At 39.9% G+C, this 23,252-nt stretch overlaps 1 protein-coding gene across 1 annotated transcript in view; it reads left to right on the forward strand.

Annotated features, from left to right (window-relative positions):
* TRPC6 (transient receptor potential cation channel subfamily C member 6) overlaps positions 1–19,728 on the forward strand; it is a 111,620-nt gene extending 91,892 nt beyond the window's left edge. The window contains exons 7-12 of the mRNA XM_082481999.1: positions 352–616; positions 3,479–3,674; positions 5,337–5,540; positions 15,763–15,846; positions 17,769–17,844; positions 18,667–19,728. Coding sequence (XP_082338125.1) covers positions 352–616; positions 3,479–3,674; positions 5,337–5,540; positions 15,763–15,846; positions 17,769–17,844; positions 18,667–18,818 — 977 coding nt within the window. The 3' untranslated portion in view covers positions 18,819–19,728. The remainder of the gene's footprint in view (positions 1–351; positions 617–3,478; positions 3,675–5,336; positions 5,541–15,762; positions 15,847–17,768; positions 17,845–18,666) is intronic.
* Positions 19,729–23,252: the final 3,524 nt, after the last annotated feature.

A 23,252-nucleotide genomic window follows, 5' to 3' on the forward strand; every position in this document is an offset into this window, starting at 1 on the left:
AGTCACACTTGGAAGTATTCACAGCTCCCAGTGAGGAAGTCAGTTTTCTGTGTGTCTTTAAGTTCAAAAGGGTAAAAATTAGCTGCTTCTTACTTTTAGATAACAAAGTCTTAGAATTTTTCTCTGAGTAAAAATTGCTGAAAATTCATTATGCAAGGGACAATAAAGAAAAAAAAACACCTAAACCCATGAAGGTTGCATCTTATCTGTTCCAAATTTGCATAGCACCATTACATTCAGTTCCAGTTTACACTGACTGGTTCATTGTTAATAACCAAAAGAGAGTACTTCAGTGAACAACCTAAGGTGGACTTTGAAATACTGACCAAAATTCTCATCTTTTGTTTCTAGCCAGAATAAACTGGGATCCGTCTGATCCTCAGATCATATCTGAAGGCCTGTATGCAATTGCAGTAGTATTAAGTTTCTCCAGAATAGCCTACATCTTACCAGCTAATGAAAGCTTTGGACCGCTGCAGATATCGCTCGGCAGAACTGTGAAAGATATCTTCAAGTTCATGGTGATATTTATTATGGTGTTTGTGGCTTTCATGATAGGCATGTTTAATCTCTATTCCTACTATCTGGGGGCAAAACAAAATGAAGCATTCACAACGTAAGTAAAGCTGATTAAACCGTAATGATTGTGGGCTAATTTTATGGAAAGTCGGTTGTTTGCATTGCATATATTAAGTTTACTAATTGTTTAATAAGGTTTATATCTCTTAAAAATTTCTTCATCTTGGATTAAGTAGTAAAGTTCTCTTGTTCTGGTGCTTAAAGGATGTATTTGAAATCAGAGGATGAACTCTTGATCCCAACAATGCTATGACAAATCAGGAAAGACAAGCTGGGAAGGTGAGCTGTAGTTGCCCTTTACTTGAGAGAGCAGCAGGAATGCCTGTACCTCTGCCTAGGGATAGATGATGAGCCAGGGAGAGCTTACCGGACTAGATTAGAGAGCAGACCAACATGGGTCATGTTGTAGTGGATATCTGCTATGGAATGCCTGATCAGGAAGATAAAGTAGATGATACCTTCTTCAGACAACTGGAAGAAGCTTCACGCTTGCAGGCCCTGGTCCTCATGGGGGTTTTTAACCCCCCTGATATCTGCTGCTTCCAGCAGGGCACAAGCAATCCAGGAGGTTTCTGGAAGGCATTGACAATAACTTCCTGACACAGGTGATCAAGGAGCTGATGCGGAGAGGAGCTTTGTGACACCTGACTTTCACAAACAAGGAAGAACTGGTCGGGTATATGAAGGTTAGGAGCAGCCTTGGCTGACCACAAGAGGGTGGAGTTTGGGTTCCTGAGAAGAGAGAACACGGCAAATAGCAGGACCGCAACCCCAGACTTCAGGAGAGCAGACTTTGAGCTGTTTGGGAAGAATCTCCTGGGATAAGGCCCTGAAGAGAAGGGAAGTCCAGAGAAGTTGATTGATTTTCAAGAATTGCCTTTTCAGCACTCAAGATTGGTCCATCTCAAAGGGCAAGAAATCAAGCAAAGGTCAGGAGGCCTGTATAGATCAAAAATAGTGACTGATAAGCCAGCTGGTTGTGATGCTGCTCAAGGGGACCACAACAGGTTGGAGAAGTGGGCCAACAGGAACCTCGTGAAGTTCAAACACCATGTACTGCCCCCTGGGAAGAAGAACCCCAGGCACCAGGACAGGCTGAGGCTGATCGGCTGGAAAGAAGCTTGACAGAAATGGAGCTAGGTGTCCTGATGGACACCAGGTTGACCACGAGCCAGTAATGTACCCTTGTGGCAAAGTGGACCAACAGACTCCTGGGCTGCATTAGGTGGAGGAGGCTTATGAAAAAACAGAAGTTCCTCAGACCCCTTACACAGCACTGTATGTATGTCTGGTGACATGGCAGTGCAGTCTGTAATAGCAGTCCATGCACAGGGCTTGTTCCCGGGGTTCTTCAGGGATTTTGGGACATAATCTGGGTCAGACCCTGGGCCAGCAGGACAGCATTCTGCCTGCCAGGGTGGTCAGCACCGGCACTTCAGAGCGCAGCGTAGCAGCTCCCTGCAGCGTGTGCGAGCAAGGCTGGTTCCTCCATCAAGTGCCACTGTCATCTGTAATTGAAGCAGGCTAATCACTGCAGTGTGATATACATTATAAAATATTTGTAATTTAATTCAGACAACTCTGTATATTCTTACTAGTAAAAAAAAAATATCTAATCCGTCTTTGAAGCTCTGGCTTTCCATAGTTTCCAATGGCAATAACACGTTCCATCTTGAGAGGAGAAATTATATTCCTCTTTTTTTTTTTTTGACTCTATTTCCTTGGCTGTTCTTTTTTTCTTCTCCCACCATAAGAACAGAAATTCTGAATTTACTCTGTCTGTCAGGAGTTATTTGGTATCAGTTTCTCATGCCTCTCATTTCTAGCTGTGATTTTAAGATAAATCACTTGAGTGGGTACTCGTTCTTTCCCATGCTCTGCAGCCCTTGCCCACTTAATTTCTGGCTGTCATGATATTCCAACTATAGCCGTTATGAAGTATACTCATCCAGGAAGCAAATTTGGTCAAGAGGGAAAAATTTGTTACTACATTCTTGGTATTATTAATTCACACAACAGATAAAGTACCTAAAACTACAGCTCACAGGTGGAATACTGATAAAATATTGTAAGCAGAGAAGTAAATTCAGAACTACAAATTAAAAGTTTCATTTAACCTTTTTTTCTTAGCAATAACACAATAGAATCCAAAATGTGCTTTGCAATGCTACAGCATTTTTGGAGATGGGGAACTGAGGTCTCTTGATCAAAGCAAGAGAAAATATGTCTTCAAACAGGTGGAGATAGCTAGGAGAAGGTACCTTAGAGTTTTCAACTTACATTTATGTGTGTGTATATATATATAAACTGATAAAAAGGAAATACATGTATTTAAATGAACTAACCTGAAAAAAAAAAGTCAGTATCCCCATACCATGGCTTCTTATCTTTACAGTGGATTTGTGGAATGGTGAAAACTCAACTAATTTTTGCAAAAATGCTGATTTGCAGTCAGACATCCTGTCTTCTTCACAGTTTCAGAATGTTAGTCATATTAATGGTGAAATAATTCATACTAAGTGAACTAATGGTGCAATTAAAACAAAGTATTTACAGGTTAATGATTTTTGCTATTTACATTCACAGTACCAGCAAGCATGTAGCGTGTAGATTAAAGTAGTTAACAAGTGAATCATTGTAATATTCTTTCGAGAATGTATATATAATTCCTAAACTGAATCAAGTGGTTTTATCATCAGTCCTAAATCTTATATTATGAAACAGCCTGTACCCGTGAAATTAGATAGTCTGCTTGTTCTGCATAATGTCACTGTGGTAGAGTTCTACATTATAATAATGGAAAAATTTGTATACTGTATATGGTAACTGGCAATTTATACAATAAGAATATACAGCCTTTCTTCAGTAACATGTGCATGTGTTCAATTTCTCCTTTTAGTGTTGAAGAAAGTTTCAAGACATTGTTCTGGGCTATATTTGGACTCTCAGAAGTTAAATCAGTTGTCATCAATTACAAACATAAATTTATTGAAAATATTGGTTATGTCCTTTATGGAGTCTATAATGTTACCATGGTCATTGTCTTACTGAACATGCTTATCGCAATGATCAACAGTTCATTCCAGGAAATTGAGGTAAAAATTCCATTTATGATGAAACATTTGCTGTTACAGCTAATTGTCTAAATCGCCTGGAAAATTTTCTTGTTCACATCTTATTTAAGAAAAATAACACATAGGCTTTTGGAATATATTAGGAGAAGATATTAATTCCACTGTACATTTTTATTATAAAACACCAGGAAATTACCCAGCTGCATGTGCTTGCAATAGTAAGAACTAGATTGAACTAAGAAACTGCTGTTGAATTGTGTTATGTTCATGAAGAGGATAGGCTACATTGTGTGACTTTGTGAATCTTTCATTTGCCTCATTTGTAGTTATTATTTGAGTAGTGTCCCTCTTGCTGCAAGGAATTTCTTGTTCCTATGCCTTGACCTTGCAAGCAATTCTATAGCATGTTCTTTTCTTCTTTTATTTAAAGAACTGTTGCTCTAGTGCTCTGCAGTGAACAAAGCTTTTTGACAAAGTAATCAGCAGCACTACTAAAAATCAGCATGGACTTTTGCATGCCATAGAAAACAAAGGGCTAAATCATTGTCATTGGCTAGAAATAAAGGAAGCAGATCTCCAGGAGCCAGGCCATCCCAGCCTTGCCCAGGTGACGCCCTTGCCACAAGGCAGCAGACTTGGGTTTGACACCTCTCTGGTTCCAGGTTCTGGGCTCTGGTTTGGAGCTGTAGCGTTGTCCAGGTTGAGCAAGAGCAACACACATTCTCCAGGGAAGTTCAGATTCTTCTGACCCAGGAGGCCACAGAACAAGCTATCAGGTTCAGAGCAATAAAAATCAGGACATTATCCAAAAATATAGTGACTGGATACAAAGAGCTTCTAAAAACAGCTACAGCAATATCGAGTCATGTCCTTGAAAATGACATCAGTCCTTTGCAGAAAAACCTCTTGAACTTTACAGGGAGGAATAAAATGAATGTTTTGGCTATCGTAAACGTTAAACATAAACTACGGTGATGATAGCATACCTGATTTAATCATATATTCCAGCAAGTGGAATGAATTAGGCAAGAATCACCTAATCTTTTTTAACTTCCTGTTTAAAGTAATAGAGTAAAATATTAATTTAAAATTCTGGTACTATGTCTTCTTCACAAAAAAAGGTAATAGACTAATTGCTACAGAAGAGACCAATAAAATAAGTAATCAGAGCTGATAGTCGCATTGAGACATTTACATTTTTATTATGTTAACATAGGATTTTTCCATTTTGTTTACCGAGCATGACAGTGTTTTAAGCAAGCGGCTACTCAGTCAAGCCCTAGCAGATGAATTTGAATGTTGCCATGAAGCTTTAACTTGGGCATTGTATTGTGTGCTTTTAAATCAGAGCTTTCATTCTTATCTGTGTGTTTACAAAGAGCACCAAACAAAAAGGTCTGTCGTTGTGATCCTGTATTGCAGGCTATTAGCACTCCCTCTGGAGCAACCAATGTTTAAATCAAATCCACTTTGTTCTTCTGTAATTGCGTTATTTTAAATGGATTAATAAGAGCAGTTACATTAATTGAAATTTGGTTTTCACAGATTATAAACAAGCTCTTGGTCTGTCTGAGATTAACTTCAGCCAATTATATTCAAAACACGCGTAAAGTTTAGCTATAGCATCTTGAATAGTCAAGGTGGTATTAACAGTGTATTAACAGCTGTGTTTCTGTTTTACAGGATGATGCTGATGTAGAATGGAAATTTGCAAGGGCTAAACTTTGGTTTTCTTACTTTGAAGAAGGGAGAACTCTTCCAGTACCCTTCAACTTAGTGCCAAGTCCAAAATCTTTGCTGTATCTCCTACTCAGAATCAAAAAATGTATTTCTAAACCATTTCTGTGCCAAAAGAAAAGCTTTCAGGAAGATGCAGAGATGAACAAGGTAATCTTATAATTTGTATACTGACTACTAATTTTAAAAGATAAAGCCAGTTTTAATTTCATTTTTGTTGACTTGTTTTTCTCATGAATTTCCCAGCATACTTAGTCCATACTGAGGTCAGTCACTACGTACAGGCTGAAATTCTTATTTTGTTTTTTAATATAAATATTTGTCTACAGTTAAGTCCAAAAATACCATTGTAAATTTACAGTTCTTCCTGCTTCTTGTCACAGAATCAGAGAATGTTTCAGGCTGGGAGGGACTTTGGGAGGCCTGTAGTCCAACCTCCTGCTCACAGCAGGGTCAACTCTGAGGTCAGGCCAGGTTGCTCAGGGCTTCATCCAGTCAGGTCTTGAAAACATCCAACGATGGAGACTGCACAATCTCCCTGGGCAGGATGTGCCTGACTGTCCTCACGGGGAAAAAGTGTCTCTTCACAGGGTAAATGCTCAGCTCCAAACATCTTGGTGACTCTCTGCTGAACTTGCTGCAGTTTTTTAACATCTTTCTCACTGTCCCCCAAGTCCCCCAGGTTCTTTTCTGCAGAGCTGCTCCCCAGCCAGCCAGTCCCCAGCCTGTGTTGTTGAAAGAGTTATTCCTTCCCATTTGTCTTTATTGAAATTCACAGGGTTTCTGTCAGCCCTGTCCTCCTGGATGGCATCCCTGCCCTCAAGCCTATCAGCTGCTCTCCCTGCCTCCCCAAATTTGGCTTTGTCTGCAAACTTGACAGGAGTGTGCTCCAACACCTCAGACCCCTGGTTGTTGATAAAAGTGTTTAAAAGGGCATGTCCCAGGACAAGACCCCTGTGCTACCCTCTAAGCACAACCATCCAGTCGGGATTTTGCCCATTTAGTTGTCCACCCATACAAGCAGTAACATCCTAATGCAGGTACAATAATATTCCAGGATAAAGAAATTCTAGGTTAAAACCCTTGCTGAAGTCAAGGTTGTTGACTTTCCCAACTCTCCCCTCATCTGCAAATCCAGACATTTTATCTCAGAAGGCGATCTGGATTAGTTGAACAGGTTTTACTCTTCTTAAATCCACACTTACTGTTCCCAGTCACCATCTGCCATTCCACGTGCCCAGAAATGTGCTCCAAGAGGACTCAATCCATTATTTTGCCAGTTAACTGAAATGAGATTGAGTGGCCTGTGTTTACCCAAATCTTCATTTTGAAGATGGGTTTGACACTCGTTTTTCTCCAGCCTTTGGGGGCCTCTACCAATATCCACGATCTTTCAAAGATGACAGCATGGTTGCAAGGACTTCATCTGAATATGAGCCCGCAGTATGCCAAGGTGGCCAAGAAGGCCAGTAGCATCCTGGTTTGTGTCACAAATGGTGTAGCTAGCAGAACTAGGGAAGTGGTTGTCCCCCTGTACTCGGCACTGGTGGGGCTGCACCTCAAATACTGTGTTTGACTTTGGGCCCCTCACTACAAGAAGGACATTGAGGTGCTGGAGCATGTCCAGAGAAGGGCAACGAAGCTGGTGAAGGATCTGGAGCACAAGTCTTATGAGGAGCAGCTGAGGGAACTGGGGTTGTTTAGTCTGGAGAAAAGGAGGCTGAAGGGAGATCTTATTGCTCTCTACAACTACCTGAAAGGAGGTCGTAGAGAGGTGGGGGCTGGTCTCTCCTCCCAAGTAACATGTGATAGTACAAGAGGAAATGGGCTCAAGTTGTGCCGGGGGCAGGGGGGGTTAGATTGGATATTAGGAAAAAGTTCTTCACCAAAAGTGTTGTCAAGCATTGGAACAGGCTTCCCAGGGAAGCGGTGGAGCCACTGTCCCTGGAGTTATTTAAAAGACGTGGGGGTGCAGTGCTGAGGGACATGATTTAGTGGTGGGTTTGGCAGTGCTAGGTTAATGGTTGGATTTGATGATCTTAAAGCTATTTTCCAACCTAAACAGTTCTATGATTCTATGATCCACTCTCTCAGCACCTGTGAATGAAGCTCATTGCATCCAGTGAACTTGCCTGGGTCAAGTTCTCTCAAATAACCTCTGACTTGATCCTTCTCCACAGCTGGTCATTCTTCTCCTCCTCAAACCCCTTCATTAAGCACAGAGGCCTTGTAAACTGTTGGCTAAGTCCCTCAGCCTTACCTCTGTCACTAAATCCCCTGCCCCACTGAGCAACAGGCCCACATTTTCCTAGTTCAGCCTTATACTGCTATTGTAGTAGTAGAGGCTCTTCTTACTGCCCTTGCAAACATCACCTTAAGGTGAGCTTTGTCTTTCCTACCACCACCCTCACATGCCTGGGCAGAGTTTCTAAATTCCCCCTTTGTAGCCTGTCTCTGCTTCCACCGAGAATGCAGCCTGCTTTTATTGTAAAGCACTCTGTTACCTGTTTTATTTACACAAGTGCAGTAAAAAGCACTTCACTTGATACTTTGCTGTATTTCATGGGCATATTTAAAGAGTTTATAGTCAGTCGATTTTTTTTGCAGTGTCTTGGTATAAATCAAATTAATTGCTTTAGGAGAACATGGGGCATAGCACACGGTGTTAGGTGGTACTGGACGTGTAAAGACTCGCACTGTTGTTTCACGTTAGGGAAGAAGAGGTTTACAAGGCAACCGATCAGACTTAGTGAGTAGAAAGGTGAGCATATGGTAACATTCACACCAAAAAAAAATAATACAGGTTTGTCATAGTGACAGGATCAGATGTCTCATTTATGGAACTTTTTAATGTGGAAGGATCTTTGTTAAAATAGGCAGTAGTCTGAGAAGAGGCCTTCAGGGATAAGAGTTCTTGAGTCTCTAGTCAAGAGTCAATAGACTGGGGGTCAGTACAGAAGTTACATGCATCTGTCAGCTCTCTGTCACCAATGTGACAAGCACTTTTTCCGTCACACTTATCAGTTGAAGAGTAAAAGAGAAAAGAAACTGCTTGCAACCCTAGAATGAAAAAATGGAGCTATAGGGAAAAATACCGTGCATCTGACAAGCCTCTGCCTCTGGTTAACTTCGTAACAGTTTATAAAAACAAACACAGACATTACAAACACTGTCAACAAAGTCAGGATTGTTATTAACTTCAGATGTCTCATGTGTGCTATGGGTAATTTTTCTAGCATTTCACATGTCTCACTTTATTTTATTTGGGAAATCTAATCCTAATGTATTTAAGACCTTCTTGATACAAATTGGTTTCACAACTTCCATGAGTGATAAGGTCATCCCTGAAAAATCATGACTTTAAGGAGGTGCATATAAACTTGAAATTAGGCGGTGGTGAGAAACAACAAATCAAAGGATCTTTGTTTTTCTAATTCACCTCATTTGTGACTTTGAAAAGCATGTTAGTTAGAACCTTATTTTTAATGTTTCTTTAAAATGAAATTTATGTTCCCACAAGACAGGTTCTCTTAAAAATCCCATTCCTGCACCCTAAGGAAAGAAGCTGGATTTTTGTCATTTCTTTCCAAAATTATATTCAAACCTAGCAATTTAGATGGCTAGAAAGGTGCAAATTGTAATAATTACCAATTCTAGATAAAACAATAACAGCTGTATCTGCTTTTACTGCAGTCCCTCTGAAAGAAAGCTGAGAGGATGTAACCATGGTTTATCAAATTTTTTTCTAACCCTGAATTAATTTTTAGTCTTCAAATATTAATGCTTTCCACTCGCTGCAGATTCTAACTAACGCTAAGTGAAATGTGCTTACTCCCCAGCCAAAGAAGCTGTAAAACTGCAAATCAAATTAAAAAAAAAAAAGCTTTTACATTGAAAAACATAAAACAGCAGAGTCACGTCTATTCATTCCTCAGCTTTTCCAGCAGGGTGGCTGACATCACCAGATGATTACATTTTTACTTACCTTTAGGACCATCACGTACTGCGGAGCTTACTTTATCTGAATCTATCAGATACTGCCATCCTTCGCGCTTCTAAAACGTAACTAAAATGTTTTTGTGTCACATTTTGACCCACTGTTGATGATTCATTATTGTTGAGGCTGTTTTATGGCGTCTTCTCAAAGTCATTCTCAAGCTTTTGGGGTTTTGACTTTCAGGACTCATCCTGTGCTGAGCAAGGAGCTCCTTGGGCAAGGAGCTACTTTAAACACAGTGAGCTGTGCTAAGATAAGAAAAGATTTGGCAAGACCAGACCCAGGACTTGGTGGCTGTGGCTGTGGTAGTAAATTAAATGTGACAGAGAGCTTACCTGGGCACCAAGACCAATTCAGGAATGACTTCTCCCTATTCAAGTAGTTTTCCTCCCAAAGTAGAGTTGCTGCAAGCTGTTGTCCCCAGACTGTTCCAGTTGTCGAAGTGTGCCTCGGGAGAGAGCCAGTTGCTCCGGTGTAAGTCCTACTTGGGAGGACACTAGAAATTTACTGATAGAAGACATTGCACTGCAGTACCCAGAAATGTTAGCACACGCTCGAGTTCACTGATTCAGACCCAGCCTGTGGGTCTTTCTCCTGCAGAGCCTGCGTCCTCTCGGTGCAAAAGTGGCAGCAGCACCAGGGGGAGTGTAAAGACAAGAATTAACATGGGAATGAGGGAAATTCTGCCCCTACAGCCAGCTCTGCCCTGGTTACCATTGGCAGAAAACAAAGGCAATGCTAAATGGAGAGTGATTTATATAGCTGTGTTCAGTGTAGCATGCCAGAAACTTAATTTCTTCAGACATATCTACATGTAATAATAAAAGCTGGGAGGATGTTTACTTTCAGGCTGTTGATTAAAACCTGCAGATTTCTTCTATTTCAGGCTAGAATTGGGGTTTCAAACATCAAGTGAATGAGAAACTCAAACCAAAAAAGGGGAGAAATAAATGAAGAAAAAAGGAGAGGTTTAAAGAAACCTACTTGGAGTTTTAGTCTAAATTGAAAAATTGGCTTGTGAAGGAGAAGTTTTATGGTTTAAGAGTCACAGACCTTGTTCATCTTCCAGACCTTAAAACCAGTACTGGCAGATAACCTATATAAGCTATTTTCTTAAAACATGGCCCTTCAGAAAAGAAATAAGGAACAACTAATTACTGAAATAGCTTTAAACCCTCACTCAAACAACAAAAAACCTTTTACTTTCTTACTATAAAACAATGTTTCTAAGATTTTCACAAGTGACCTCTGGTTCTGGGAGCACAAACCGAGTCATTTTGTGGGATCCCACACCTCTGGTCAAAGCACGTGCAATTTATTGGAATTCCATCAGCCGCTTCTGAAAACTGGGATTTAAAGTGTTAACAAAGCGCTACACAAAACAGCTAGGGTAATTATGTTATTATTCTGATTGCACTGAATTTTAAGTAATGCTAGAGAACAACAGAATGCAAAGCAAGTTTAAAAAAGAACATTTTTTTTTCTAAAAGCAATGGTCCATGTATGCTACATGTCTTCTTTCACACAAGACTCCTGGGGGAGAATTATTTTTTGTTAGGGTTTATAGCATTGTTTTATTTAAATTTCCCTTTTGTTTTTTTTTGTTCCTCCAGAGGATTTTCAATAGATATTAACTTAAAAATAGGAACTCTAGTTCAGTCATTAATGTGACAGGCTGAGTTTACCCTAATAGTAATTTTTGGGAGAGGAAAAACCCATAGGTGTGAAGCTTGAAGAGAGTTTACAAATTTTGTGTAAAAATGAAGTTATAATGAAATCTTGGCAATCTCTGCCACCAAGTGGTCATTCAGCAACGTACAATAGATGTTCTGTCCTGTTGCTGTTACACAGAAGCAGACTTCATGAAGTTACACACTTCTGATTTGCCTGCCAACTTTCAGGGTGCAGTTTCTAGTTAATTAAAAGGACATTATTCTGTTCAAAAAATGCAGAGTGCTGAAGGGTCAAAGTTCAGTTAAAGATGTTATGGTATGTCTGGTTTTACAAATTTGCAGTGTCTCATGTAACTGATTTCACTACATATTACCAATTTTGCTATTTCAAGTGAAAATCAATTTTTAGTTAAGCATTGGATTAACTTTTGAAGTGAACCAATGTTACATAAATTTAAAACTGGTAACCGGCATGACAGATTACATTTAAAATACATAATAAATATTAAAAAATACATAATACAATTAAATGCATTTGTAGATTGTATGTAAACTGGTAAGTAACAGGATCATGAATGGTTGCCACAGCTGCAGAATGGTTATCTGCCGCTGCAGAGGAAGCATACTTTTCCTCTTATTCTACTACATTATTGCCAAAAATTGTGCATTAGGAAACCAGGAGCTGAGAAACAGGAAGATTGTTTTTCTCTTTTAATCTAGTAATAAAGGTGAGGCCCAAGAGAGTATTGTTAGTTCTAAAATCCTGAAAGACATAGTGATTACACAGTCGCTTAAACTCACTAGCGACTACTTTTTATTATAAATCAGATATATAGTTTAAGTTAAAACATTTAGATAAATTTATGGTTTTTAATATAAATTCAAAAAATTTAAGGTAGCTTTATTCAAGCAAGAAAAGGCAACCATAACTTGCTCTTTTTATACATCTGTAATTCAATTTACATCCAAATTCAGGTTAATATGTTAGAGATAGTTATTAATTATTTATATATCTATTTATATATTACTGTGTATCTTTTATCATTACTTTTGCTTAGTCAAATAAACATAGTCTGAATAGATATATAATGTTTTTAAAAGTAGGTGTATATAGATATTGTGAGTCTTTCTAAAGAACAAAAAGAAAATCCAAATTCAGTGTAATCTTAATGTTAATTGCAAATTAATATATTTTACCAGTAAGTGTAATCTTTTCTTCAGGAAAAGTTATCAAAGTACAAACCTGATCTAACGAAAGATGTCCCTGCCCACGACAGGGGCGTTGTACATGATCTTTAAAGGTCCCTTCCAACACAAACCATTCTGTGATTCTGTGAAATGCTAAACAAAAACTAAAAATATTTAAATTATTCCCTGTATGCAGATTCATGAAGACTTATTTGCTTTACTCTTAAAGTGAATATAAAGTCATTTGGAATTCTAGAAAACTAAAAGACTTCTAAGGAGCAAGCTCTGCAGCAACTGGGAGAATCGAGAATTTTAGTTGATGTCCTCATTGCTGGTTACACAACTAAATCTGATGCCTCATTAAGACTTTTTCTACATATACAATTCCCACATTTTTGATTTTAGCCTTTGTGTTAGTACACATAAGTTACAAGAAAGCCCCAGTAAAGCTTTCTGATGAGATATTTTTATCATTTTCTAATTGATATTTGGTGAATATTTGTCACATATTCCATATTCCTACTTCCATTTATAATCAAAGTTCAGCCATGAGACGTTCCCGTTATAACTCAAGAGGTTATAATGATTTCGGTTGCAGGAGAAATGGCTACATGAGGGCTTTAGCCTTCATTAACGTCAGGCATTGTGTTCTGGGCCCCCTTGGTGTGTGACATGCCTGTACCGCTGCATAAGCATCTAACCCTCCCCTGCTTTCCTCCCCATCAAACCGTATCCCAGCATATCCCACATATTACTTACCGGGCTTCAAAGTGCACCAGTTTGCTTATCTGTAGGTGCTCGATGCATACAGACACAGACATAACCACCACAGGGAACCTCACTGGAAGTGCAACGCGATCCCACAGGACCTGAAGAAGTGCAATGATAGCTCCGTGCTTTAAAACAGTAAAAATTTTATTGGGCCACGTATAATTACAGAGAACTGACTTCTAGTGGCAATCCCACTTATTCATCATTCAGATCAATCATGATTTATATTTCACATTTTTTCATTTCTTGCACTACTACTCATTAAACTGGCCCCATCATCAGTCTTAAGTAATATCATTCGTTTCGTTTTGACAGTTGCTGTTCACTCTTACTGCAGCCTAGTCATTCAGCTTGAGTCTCAGTTCACCATTTTCTGATGCTTTAGCCCTTCTCAAAGACGTAAATCGGCAATGAAGCCTGCAAATTGCATCCTCGGTGTTCCATCAGGGAGTGATGTCCTTTCTTTTCAGCACATGTAGTAAAGATGCTACTCAGAAATGTCAGCTGATAATTTTGTGGTCCCTGGCATGAACTGCATAACTAATTAGATTCAGCCATTAGTGCAAGTGAGGGGAGAAGCAAACTCCTCGTGTATTTTGTTGTAGTGGAGATCACATTAGTTATGTGCAAGTGCTGTGAAAGAAAGAAAAGGAATAATGCTGCCACCTCTCCTTCCTTGGCTTCTCCCACACCCTGCCCTGACTCTCCCTCATCCGTTGGCTACAAAGCTCTGCCGCACCAATGTTCCCCTTCCTCCTGATGTGGATCCCCCTCCTGTGCACCTGAGCAGCAAGGGAAAGCCCACAGCAAGATGGCTACTCTGCTCTGGTCCCTTGGGCATAGAATCATAGAATAGTTTGGGTAGGAAGGAACCTTTAAAGGTCATCTAGTCCAACCCCATTGCAATGAGCAGGGACATCTTCAGCTAGATCATGTTTAGAGAAACTGTTTGCTTATGGATTGGATGGGCATGCTCTTCACTGGGTAAAAAACTGGATGGCCGGGCCCAAAGAGTGGTAGTGAATGGAGTTAAATCCAGTTGTCGGCGAGTCACAAGTGGTGTTCCCCAGGGCTCGGTACTGGGGCCGGTTCTCTTTAATATCTTTATCAATGATCTGGACAAGGGGATCGAGTGCACCCCCGGTAAGTTTGCAGACAACACCAAGTTGGGCAGGAGTGTTGATCTGCTTGAGGGTGGGATGGCTCTACAGAGGGAACTGGATCCAGAGGCTGGATCAATGGGCCAAGGCCAATGGTATGAGGTTCAACAAGGCCAAGTGCCAGGTCCTGCACTTGGGTCACAACAACCCCATGCAGCGCTACAGGCTTGGGGAAGAGTGGCTCGAAAGCTGCCCAGCAGAAAAGGACCTGGGGATGTTGGTGGACAGCCAGCTAAATATGCACCAGCAGTGTGCCCAGGTGGTCAAGAAGGCCAATGGCATCCTGGCTTGTATCAGGAATAGTGTGCTGAGCAGGACTAGGGAAGTGATTGTCCCCCTGTACTCGGCAGTGGTGAGACCCCACCTCAAGTACTGTGTTCAGTTTTGGGCCCCTCACTACAAGAAAGACATTGAGGTGCTGGAACGTGTCCAGAGAAGGGCAATGAAGCTGGTGAGGAGTCTAGAGAACAAGTCTTATGAGGAGCAGCTGGTGGAACAGGGGTTGTTTAGCCTGGAGAAGAGGAGGCTGAGGGGAGACCTTGTTGCTCTCTACAACTACCTGAAAGGAGGTTGTAGTGAGGTAGGTGTAGATCTCTTCTCCTGAGTAACAAGCAATAGGACAAGAGGCAATGGCCTCAAGATACACCAGGGGAGGTTTAGATTGGATATTAGGAAAAATTTCTTCACAGAAAGTGTTGTCAAGCATTGGAACAGGCTGCCCAGGGAGGTGGTAGAATCACCATCTCTGGAGGTATTTAAAGGATGGGCAGAAGTGGTGCTTAGAGACATGTTTTAGTGGTGGTTTTGGCCGTGTTAGGTTGATGGTTGGACTCGATGATCTTAAAGGTCCCTTCCAACCTAGACAATTCTATGACATCTTCAACTAGATCAATTTGCTCACATCCCCATCCAACCCGACCTTGAATGTTTCCAGGGATGGGACATCTACCCCCTCTCTGGGCAACCTGGTCCAGTGTTTCACCTCATAGTGAAAAATTTCTTCCTAATATCTAGTCTAAATCTACCTTCTTCCAGTTTGAAGCCATTCCCCCTCATCCTATTGCAACAGGTCCTGCTAAAATGTTTGTCCCCATCTTTCCTGTAGGCCCCCTTTAAGTACTGGAAGGCCACAATAAGGTCTCCCTGGAATCTTCTCTTCTCCAGGCTGAACAACCCCAACTCTCTCAGCCTGTCCTCATAGGAGGGGTGCTCCAGGCCTCTGATCATTTTTGTGGCCCTCCTCTGGACCCGCTCCAACAGATCCATGTCTTTCCTGTGCTGAGGGCTCCAGAGCTGAACGCCGTACTCCAGGTGGGGTCTCACCAGAGCAGGTGTTAGGAGCTGGTAAGAGGCAGAGTAAAGGGAGAAAACCTCCCAGTTCTCACTTTCCTACATCACAGTGTGAAAGGGTTTGTTTCAACTCTTGTGATGAAATTCTACACAGGTGTGAAGACTTTACCACAGTAATTTAATAATCCCCAAATTGATCTTTACAGTTAATGTTCTGTCATACGATATATGCATGAGGTAATTTAACCTATTGTTCTATTTATTTTGTACTATAAATGGTGTTTCCATTTCAGCTTGGTCAAAGGAAGCAATCAAGTATAAGAAGCTCAGATGAAATCCACTTAAACAGTTTAAACAATCCTCCAAGGCAATACCAGGTAAAAAAAAAAAAAACAGATTATTTTTAAAGAAAATCAAGAAGAAGTAGAACTGGCAGATCAGTCTGACAGCATAAGGACAGTTTTGAATTTATGTTAAACAACATGAATTAAGAATTAATCCACAGACCTTGTATATATCAGAAATAATACAATGGTTTAGAAATTTGCAGTACAATCTGAGGGTGGTTTCATCTCCTCTTTGTTTCTTAAATGCTGCCCTTATAGTGCAGTATTTTAAAGGGGTTGAAAAATGTTTTTTATTTTAGAGACAGGTTGAGTTCTCAAGTGCACAGTGTGAATTAAGAAAACCAAAAAGAAATGCAAAATCTTCCTGTTCCACCTGCTGAAGCAGTTTAGCATATTGTGCCACACCTCTGTATCCTAATACCTCAAGCACTGCAAATATCTTTCAGCCTTTATGCTCTCAATACTGTCTGTTTATTCTTTGCCTCCTAAACAACTGCAATGAGCCTTTGTGCACTTAAGCATAATGAGATCCAGCAGAGTCCACGTAAAGCCCAGCTGATCTGGTCCAGAGGCTGATCCTTTCCTTCCTCTAAATCTACAAAGCAGGTGGAAAGGAACAGGCAAGAGCTGCTTGGGCAGTAGAGTAAGATCATCTGAATGCAAAAAGATAGAGAAAACAGTGTGGAATTAAGTATACCTTTTTTAAACATAAGACAGAAAAAAGTTTTTCCCCTTGGGCAGGCTTTCTTTGCTCCACTCTTCGATTATGCAGTGTTTGTACAAGTCTGTTCCAAAAACTCTGACTTTTTCACAGACGATTTCATTATGATGCAGTGATACATATTAAGATTACAATTATAGTCCATAAACGTGAGGATGTGTGGCTTTGTATTTGAAACATTCTCAGATTATTAGAATAAAGAGTACAGCTGCTGACCTTGCAAGCATGACTAGCGATGGTCTGGAACCACTAATCTGGGATGATTCGCCTCACAGGCACCTCTGGTCAGGTCTATTACTGTGGAGACAAAAGCAGACACAAAAATATATGCATATATTCTATCTTGTAGTGAAAAACAGTAAATATTGTGTTGTCGTGGGTTACACCATATAAAAATATTAAAGCCAAAGATAGATTCTCAAAGGTAACTAGACACCTTGTTCTTATTCAAGTAATTTGAACTAATGGGAGAATTGGGGGCAGAATTAATTTTTCCTGGAAAAGTTAAAATTTGCATCTAAATTTGCTGGCCTGAGTTCCCTTTATTTTTAGCAGAGAGGGTGGTCATTCTAATGATGTGTTTTGTTTGATCAATTTGAGCAGTCTGAGGTGAACTGTCCTCTCAGGTTTGCTTTTTGTCTCCACAGAGGGAGTTAAAGGTGACTGCCACAGACATGTACATTTGCATTATGAACTATCTGTATTTGGTTAGATGAATCCCAGCGAGGTGCTTAAATGACTCATAGGATACGGGTTCCATTTTCTCTAAGCCTTACATTGGGAAAAGATAACTTATCAGATAAAATGTAAAAATAGATTAAAATAACCTGATTGCAAAAGGGTTTAGCAATTAGCATTGCTAATCAGGTTCATTATCATCTTCTGGTAGCAATGAAGGCTAGATGATTTCACCTACGTGGAGATCAAAGCTGCAGCTGTATCAATCATTCTCGTAGACCCCAGTAGTAGATTAAGCTACATGAATGATAACACTCATAAGACGTGTTTAGTTTTCTAACTTTCATGTACATACATGTGCAGAATTATAAAGTCTAAATATCTACTGCAGGTGAAATCGGAGATTTTTACATTATATTCCTTTAACCTGGCAGGTCCTACGCTGAAATGTCTGAGTGCAACAGAAGATAATAGAGCTGGTATGTTGAAAAGTCATAGCAATATGAGAAAGTCCAACTAAGAAAACTCTTTTTTTCTTCTTTCTTCTCTGCAGAAAATAATGAAGCGTCTCATTAAAAGATATGTACTGAAAGCTCAAATAGATAAGGAAAGTGATGAAGTCAATGAGGGTGAGTATGTTGATGAATTGTATGTTGATATCTACTCAGAGAATCAAAACAAACTAATTAAAGTGGTTACATATGCCACTTGAAAAATGTTTCCAAAATACTTAATCCACTCAACATGTTTACAGGTGCAAGATGTAAAAACAATATGAAATTGAAGTTAAGGAAGAGATCATAGAGTCATAGATGTAACTCTCTGTCTCTGCTCTCCCATCAGAAACTATCACTGATCTGACCCCTTCTTGTGAGGAATGTTGCCATTTCTAGTCATGCCCGTGCATTTCCCGCAGGGAGGCTGCATTTAATGCAGTGGCTGGTTTGGGGCACTCCGGTAGGAATTCTGCCTTGTGTGGGAGATGCATACATGGTGACACACATGCTTCAGCCTGTTTTTCTTGGTGTGGCTTAGTAGCTGGAAACAGATGGTGAATGCACTTCACAGAAATGTCTCCTGTTTGCAGCAGGAAAAGGAGAGGACCGCTCTCTTACGTTCAGCGAGAGGCCTTGTTGCTGGCCAGGAGGACTCAGGCACCCTCCGTGTGCATGATCTCTCTTCCATCTAACAGATCTTTTGGGTTTTGTGAATTGATGTGTTCCCTCACACTTTTGCCTTCAGATTTGTTTGTTTCCTGAACTGCGTCTTTGTAATCCTGTCCATAAGCCACCATTCACCAACGGGCCCCAGAACATCCACTTTTTCTGCTTCAACAAAGAAATTCAGAGAAATCCCATGATAACTGTGAGATATTTGGGTATGCTGGTTTTTTCCTTTGTTTTGTTTTGGTTTTTTTTTTTAATAGTGTGATCTTCTAATGTCTCTTACAGGTGAACTGAAGGAAATTAAACAGGACATCTCTAGTCTCCGATATGAACTCCTTGAGGAAAAATCTCAGAATTCTGAAGATCTGGCAGAACTTATAAGGAAACTTGGGGAAAAACTCTCAATTGACTCTAAGGAAGAAGAAAGCAAGAGATAACCTAAACATTTAAGGAATGCAACAGAATGATAACAATTCACTTAAAGCCATAATTCTGTTTTTCTCAAGTCTAGCTCACATTTCTACAACAGATTCAGAAAATAAATCATTCCACTTCTTTATTGAAAAACCACAGTGGCTAATCCTCTGTGTCTATGGTAAAGAGGAAATACCACTTGAGTAAAGATGTTTATTTATTCTTTACCTGCTGAAGATGAGTTCATTTTAGATCATTTTAATATTCAATTTACCTCTTTTAGAATTCCAGTGGAATCTTGATAAGCCTGGTCATGAAAGATTAAAAGCATAAATCTAAACTTTTCCTACATTAACTGGTTATTTTTGCAAATTTTCTTTTGTAGACATTCTTAACATATATTTTAGGGAAGCAAAAGAGGAGAATTCCAGTCTTTTACATATTTATATCAAAAGCTATTTAATTTTTCAAGCATTCCCAACTAGCAAAAAAGAAAAAAAAAAAAAGAAAAGCTAACTGCCTTTCTTAAAAACGTGCAGGATATTGAAGTATTTTATTTGATTGTTTCCTTGAAGAGGTAGAGAGCAGAATACTCAGAGCACTGTGTTATACTCTTCCCTACTTATCCCTGTCACCACTGAACAAACTGTCCCGAGAGATACCTGGGTTCTAACAGGATTTAGTGCATTAAGAAAGAAATGTTTTTATCAAGTTTGTTGAAAAGCTATTGCTGTGGCCTGAAGAAAAATCTTTAATGCAAAATAATTAATCCTTGAAGTTCTAATCTGTTCCAAAATTCCCAAGTTCTCCAGCTTTTATGTCTTGAAGTAAAACCCACAAACTGCAGGGTAGGTGTTTGAATGTAAAGCTGGTAACATGTTTATTTATTATGGAAGATAGTAAAATGTCAGGTGCAAACCTCTCTGAATTCTGGGTATGTCATGCATTGGGGACCGTGTTTCCCCACAGTTAAACTTGTTTAAATTGCTGAATTTGGTTCAGATCTATCCTTAGCAAAGGAAAACATATTGTTCCAAAAGTTCATGAAATCTCATATATGGATTTGCATCCCTTGTCCTTTTTTCCACTGGAGAAGGCTCAGCTCCTGTGCTGTATTCCCTAGGACTCCTTCAGTGAAGAATCTTCACTTCATGCCATCAGCAGCAGTCTCCAACACTCCCACCCTGCTTTCTGCAATATGTCTCCTGTGTCTCCTTCTGTTTAGCTGGACGAGAAGTATCCCATGCCGTGTCCGGCTGATAGTTGCGTGACTGGCCAGCTGAGATGTACATACAGGACAGTCAGCTGGTTTCTGTCTCTCCAGGTAGATACAGGTGAAATTCCATCTGATTTTTCCCTCAGTTGATTTGGGTTTCTCTCTTCTGACAGTGACCAATTCTGGGACTGTTAGAAGCATTCTGGGACTGTTAGAGCATTGAGGGTCTCTGCTGCTCTTTAAGCTTGGTTGAATTTAGCAAAAGGGCTGTGAAAATTGTAACAGGAACATCAAGATGTATAACTCACCCGTAAAAGCCTTGTATGTTTAGGAAACAAGGCTGAAAATGGCTTGTCAGTAATTGCTTTTGAATTAGCTCTGTGAAACTTATTTATTGTGGAATGTATCAGAATGTTTCCGCCTCTCCCTTTTAGGCTGGAGGTTATTTTTTAATGGGTTTAGATTAGTTTCTAGCTGAATTTACTGATAGTCCTTTTTTTAAAAAAAAAAAATTGTTGGTGAAAACACTGTGTATTTTCAGGGGGGAAAAAAAAGGGTATCAGAGCAGGTTTTGAAATCACGTGGAGACAGGTGGAGGCGAGGGGCTCTGTGCTGCCTGGAGAGCAATGGAAGCTGCTGTGGAGGTCGCCCTGCCCCGAGGGTGTTTGTCATGGTTCAAGGGAACTGCTCAGCCTTCTGCTTGGCCCATCAGTATAGCCACAAACGGAGCGTGTGGGACAATCCGTGTCCTGTGGGCCTCAGGCATAACGATCTCAGGGTTTAGAACTTTTAAGGCTTCTTCCTTTGAGGGAGGAGAAGGAAAGTGAGATTTTCAAAAGTAGTAGAGCAGTCTGTATTAAAAATCACAGTGTGCTGGCCTGAAAACCTATGAGCTACAGAAGAGCCAGTTTCATAACTTGCCTTTGATCATGAAAAAGCATTATCTTATAACCTGCAGTGTTTCCTGCAGTAATCAGCAGGGGGTACTGCAGACTCGGAGATGGCTGCTCTTTGGCAGAAACGCTCTGGTTTCTGTGTCAGATGTGTGGAAAAGGAAAACAGTTGGGCTGATCTCGGTCTCGAAGGCTAACTTCACTGCCTCTCAGCTCCGGAATGGTGCCTGCCCATCTCCCTCGGCCAGGACATCTTGAGTTTTGAGTTCCCGCTTGAGTATTTTGGGCCTGGTTTTCTGAAGCAGCGAGCGCTTACTACAGCTCCATTGAATGACCGCATTAGAGACCATACAGCTCAAAGCAGATCTTCCACCTTTGACAAGCTCTTCAGAACATCGCTTGGTCAAAACTTGAGGTAACAGGGACAGTCAAAGTTTGCTTTCAGTAATCAAAAGTCTTTATTTTTGGTCTTTGTAATGTACTATTTGGATCTGCGGTCTAGTGCTAGATGATGGTAAAACCTTTGGTCTCCTTAAACCCAGTGTAAGGAAATAGGTAAACACAGGCGCTTTTAAAGTGAAGGTTTTTATTACAGGGGTAAAATGGACACTGTGAATTTGTTTAAGCCCAAATTTTGACTTACCTTAAAACTATAAGATCGTAATGTATATATTGTATTTCATGAAGAGAATACATATGGATTTTTTTAATTCAATGAAGATATTTTATATGTAGTTATTACTCATGGAACAATTTGTTAAATATATTTGAAGAGGTTATTGCCAAATGTAGTGTGACAAGCAATGTAGTATTTAAAATGAGCACAATACCAAATATATTATTCTGATAAAAAAATTAAATGTACCAGACTGAAAATACCTTTGTGATGCGTTGTATGAACACGTTGGTCCTTCACTGTGAGCCTTTGACTGCTCTTGCTTGGAAGACAACAGCAAGACAAATAAAATAAAATACTTGAATTTCCTACCAACACTACTACAAAAAAAAGTTTCACAGAAGGAACAAAGGTCCTGTCGTACTTGGTTAGACTCAGGGTCAAGTATTTTGTCTGCTATGACTAACTGTGACTGATGCTAGATGTTTCAGAAGAACACGGTAGTAGGTAACACATAATTTGCATCCTAGATAGTTCTCTGATTTCTAATAAGGAAAGGTTGATGTAACTTTGATGAAGTGTTTCCAGAATTTTTTGTGAATTATTAGAATAACAGGATAGCCTTGCTTAGTTATTTCTTTAAATCTTGTTAATTTTTTGAGCTCAGCGATTTACAGTTTCTGCAGCAGCAGCTTCCACATCTAAACCGGACCTACTATGAAGATATATTGGCTTTTGTATTTTTTTTTCCCTGATTACTTCTTAAGCTTGAATTATGAGACATGGTGAGCATAATCTGTCATCTCTTAGATGCTCTTCTCTCTGTTTATTCAAACATATTTCACTAAAAATATAGGAGGGCTTAAAAAATTCTGAACAGAAGAAAGTGCAGTAAGAAAATCCCCAAATCCACAGAGCTTTGCCCAAGGGTTTCCCTCACTATTCTGTATGAAACTGAATCATGCCTAGCTATTGGGAAAAAGCCTTATATGTCATGGAGGACTGCAGATATTAGGGAGTAATACTTCACTGGCACTGCAAGCTTAAGGTACTCAAGATTTACAGTGACAGGTCCTGACTAAGAGCTACAGGGTTGCACATACAGATTCAGATATTCCAGGTTAAAATTTGCTGTATTTCACCCTATTTTAAAGCACTGCCAAGCCAAGCCAATGAATCCGACTGGTTTTACAAGTGAGGTCTACAGGTTGATCAGATTTTAGATCCCAGCCATGAAAACTTCTGCATCAGAGCTCATCTAAACTTTATATTCAGTGGATAGAAATGGCCAGAGACCTATCTTAAGGTAGACAAGTATCCCAGGTAAGTCATACAGTAAAAGCGACCGTTTCTCTCCAGTTACTCTAAAGAAGCCACTGCATCTGTTACCACTGTTTAGAATGAAGTGTGAGAAGTCCCACCTTGGCAGAGATGAGAACTGCAGTACCCTGCAGAGCCATGAACCATCACAAATGCCCATCTGGTTGGGAGCGCTTGAACCAATGAGGCCAGTCATGGAGAAGTGCAGGATGTAACCTGTCTCCAGAAGAATCCAGTATGGTTCTTCTTTACTCTGCAGCAATATTATATTTTTTCCTTCTTCATTAATGTAACTGTGGGTAGGCATAAATGAAAATACCCATTAACGGCATCTACCCCAGACATGAGAAAAACTAACTTACTGTGCACATGGCAACTAAATTCTTGTTGATGAACCAGGAGCTTTATGATA

The sequence above is a fragment of the Vanellus vanellus genome (genome assembly GCF_965231255.1).
Source record: "Vanellus vanellus genome assembly, chromosome: 1".
NCBI lineage: Eukaryota > Metazoa > Chordata > Aves > Charadriiformes > Charadriidae > Vanellus > Vanellus vanellus.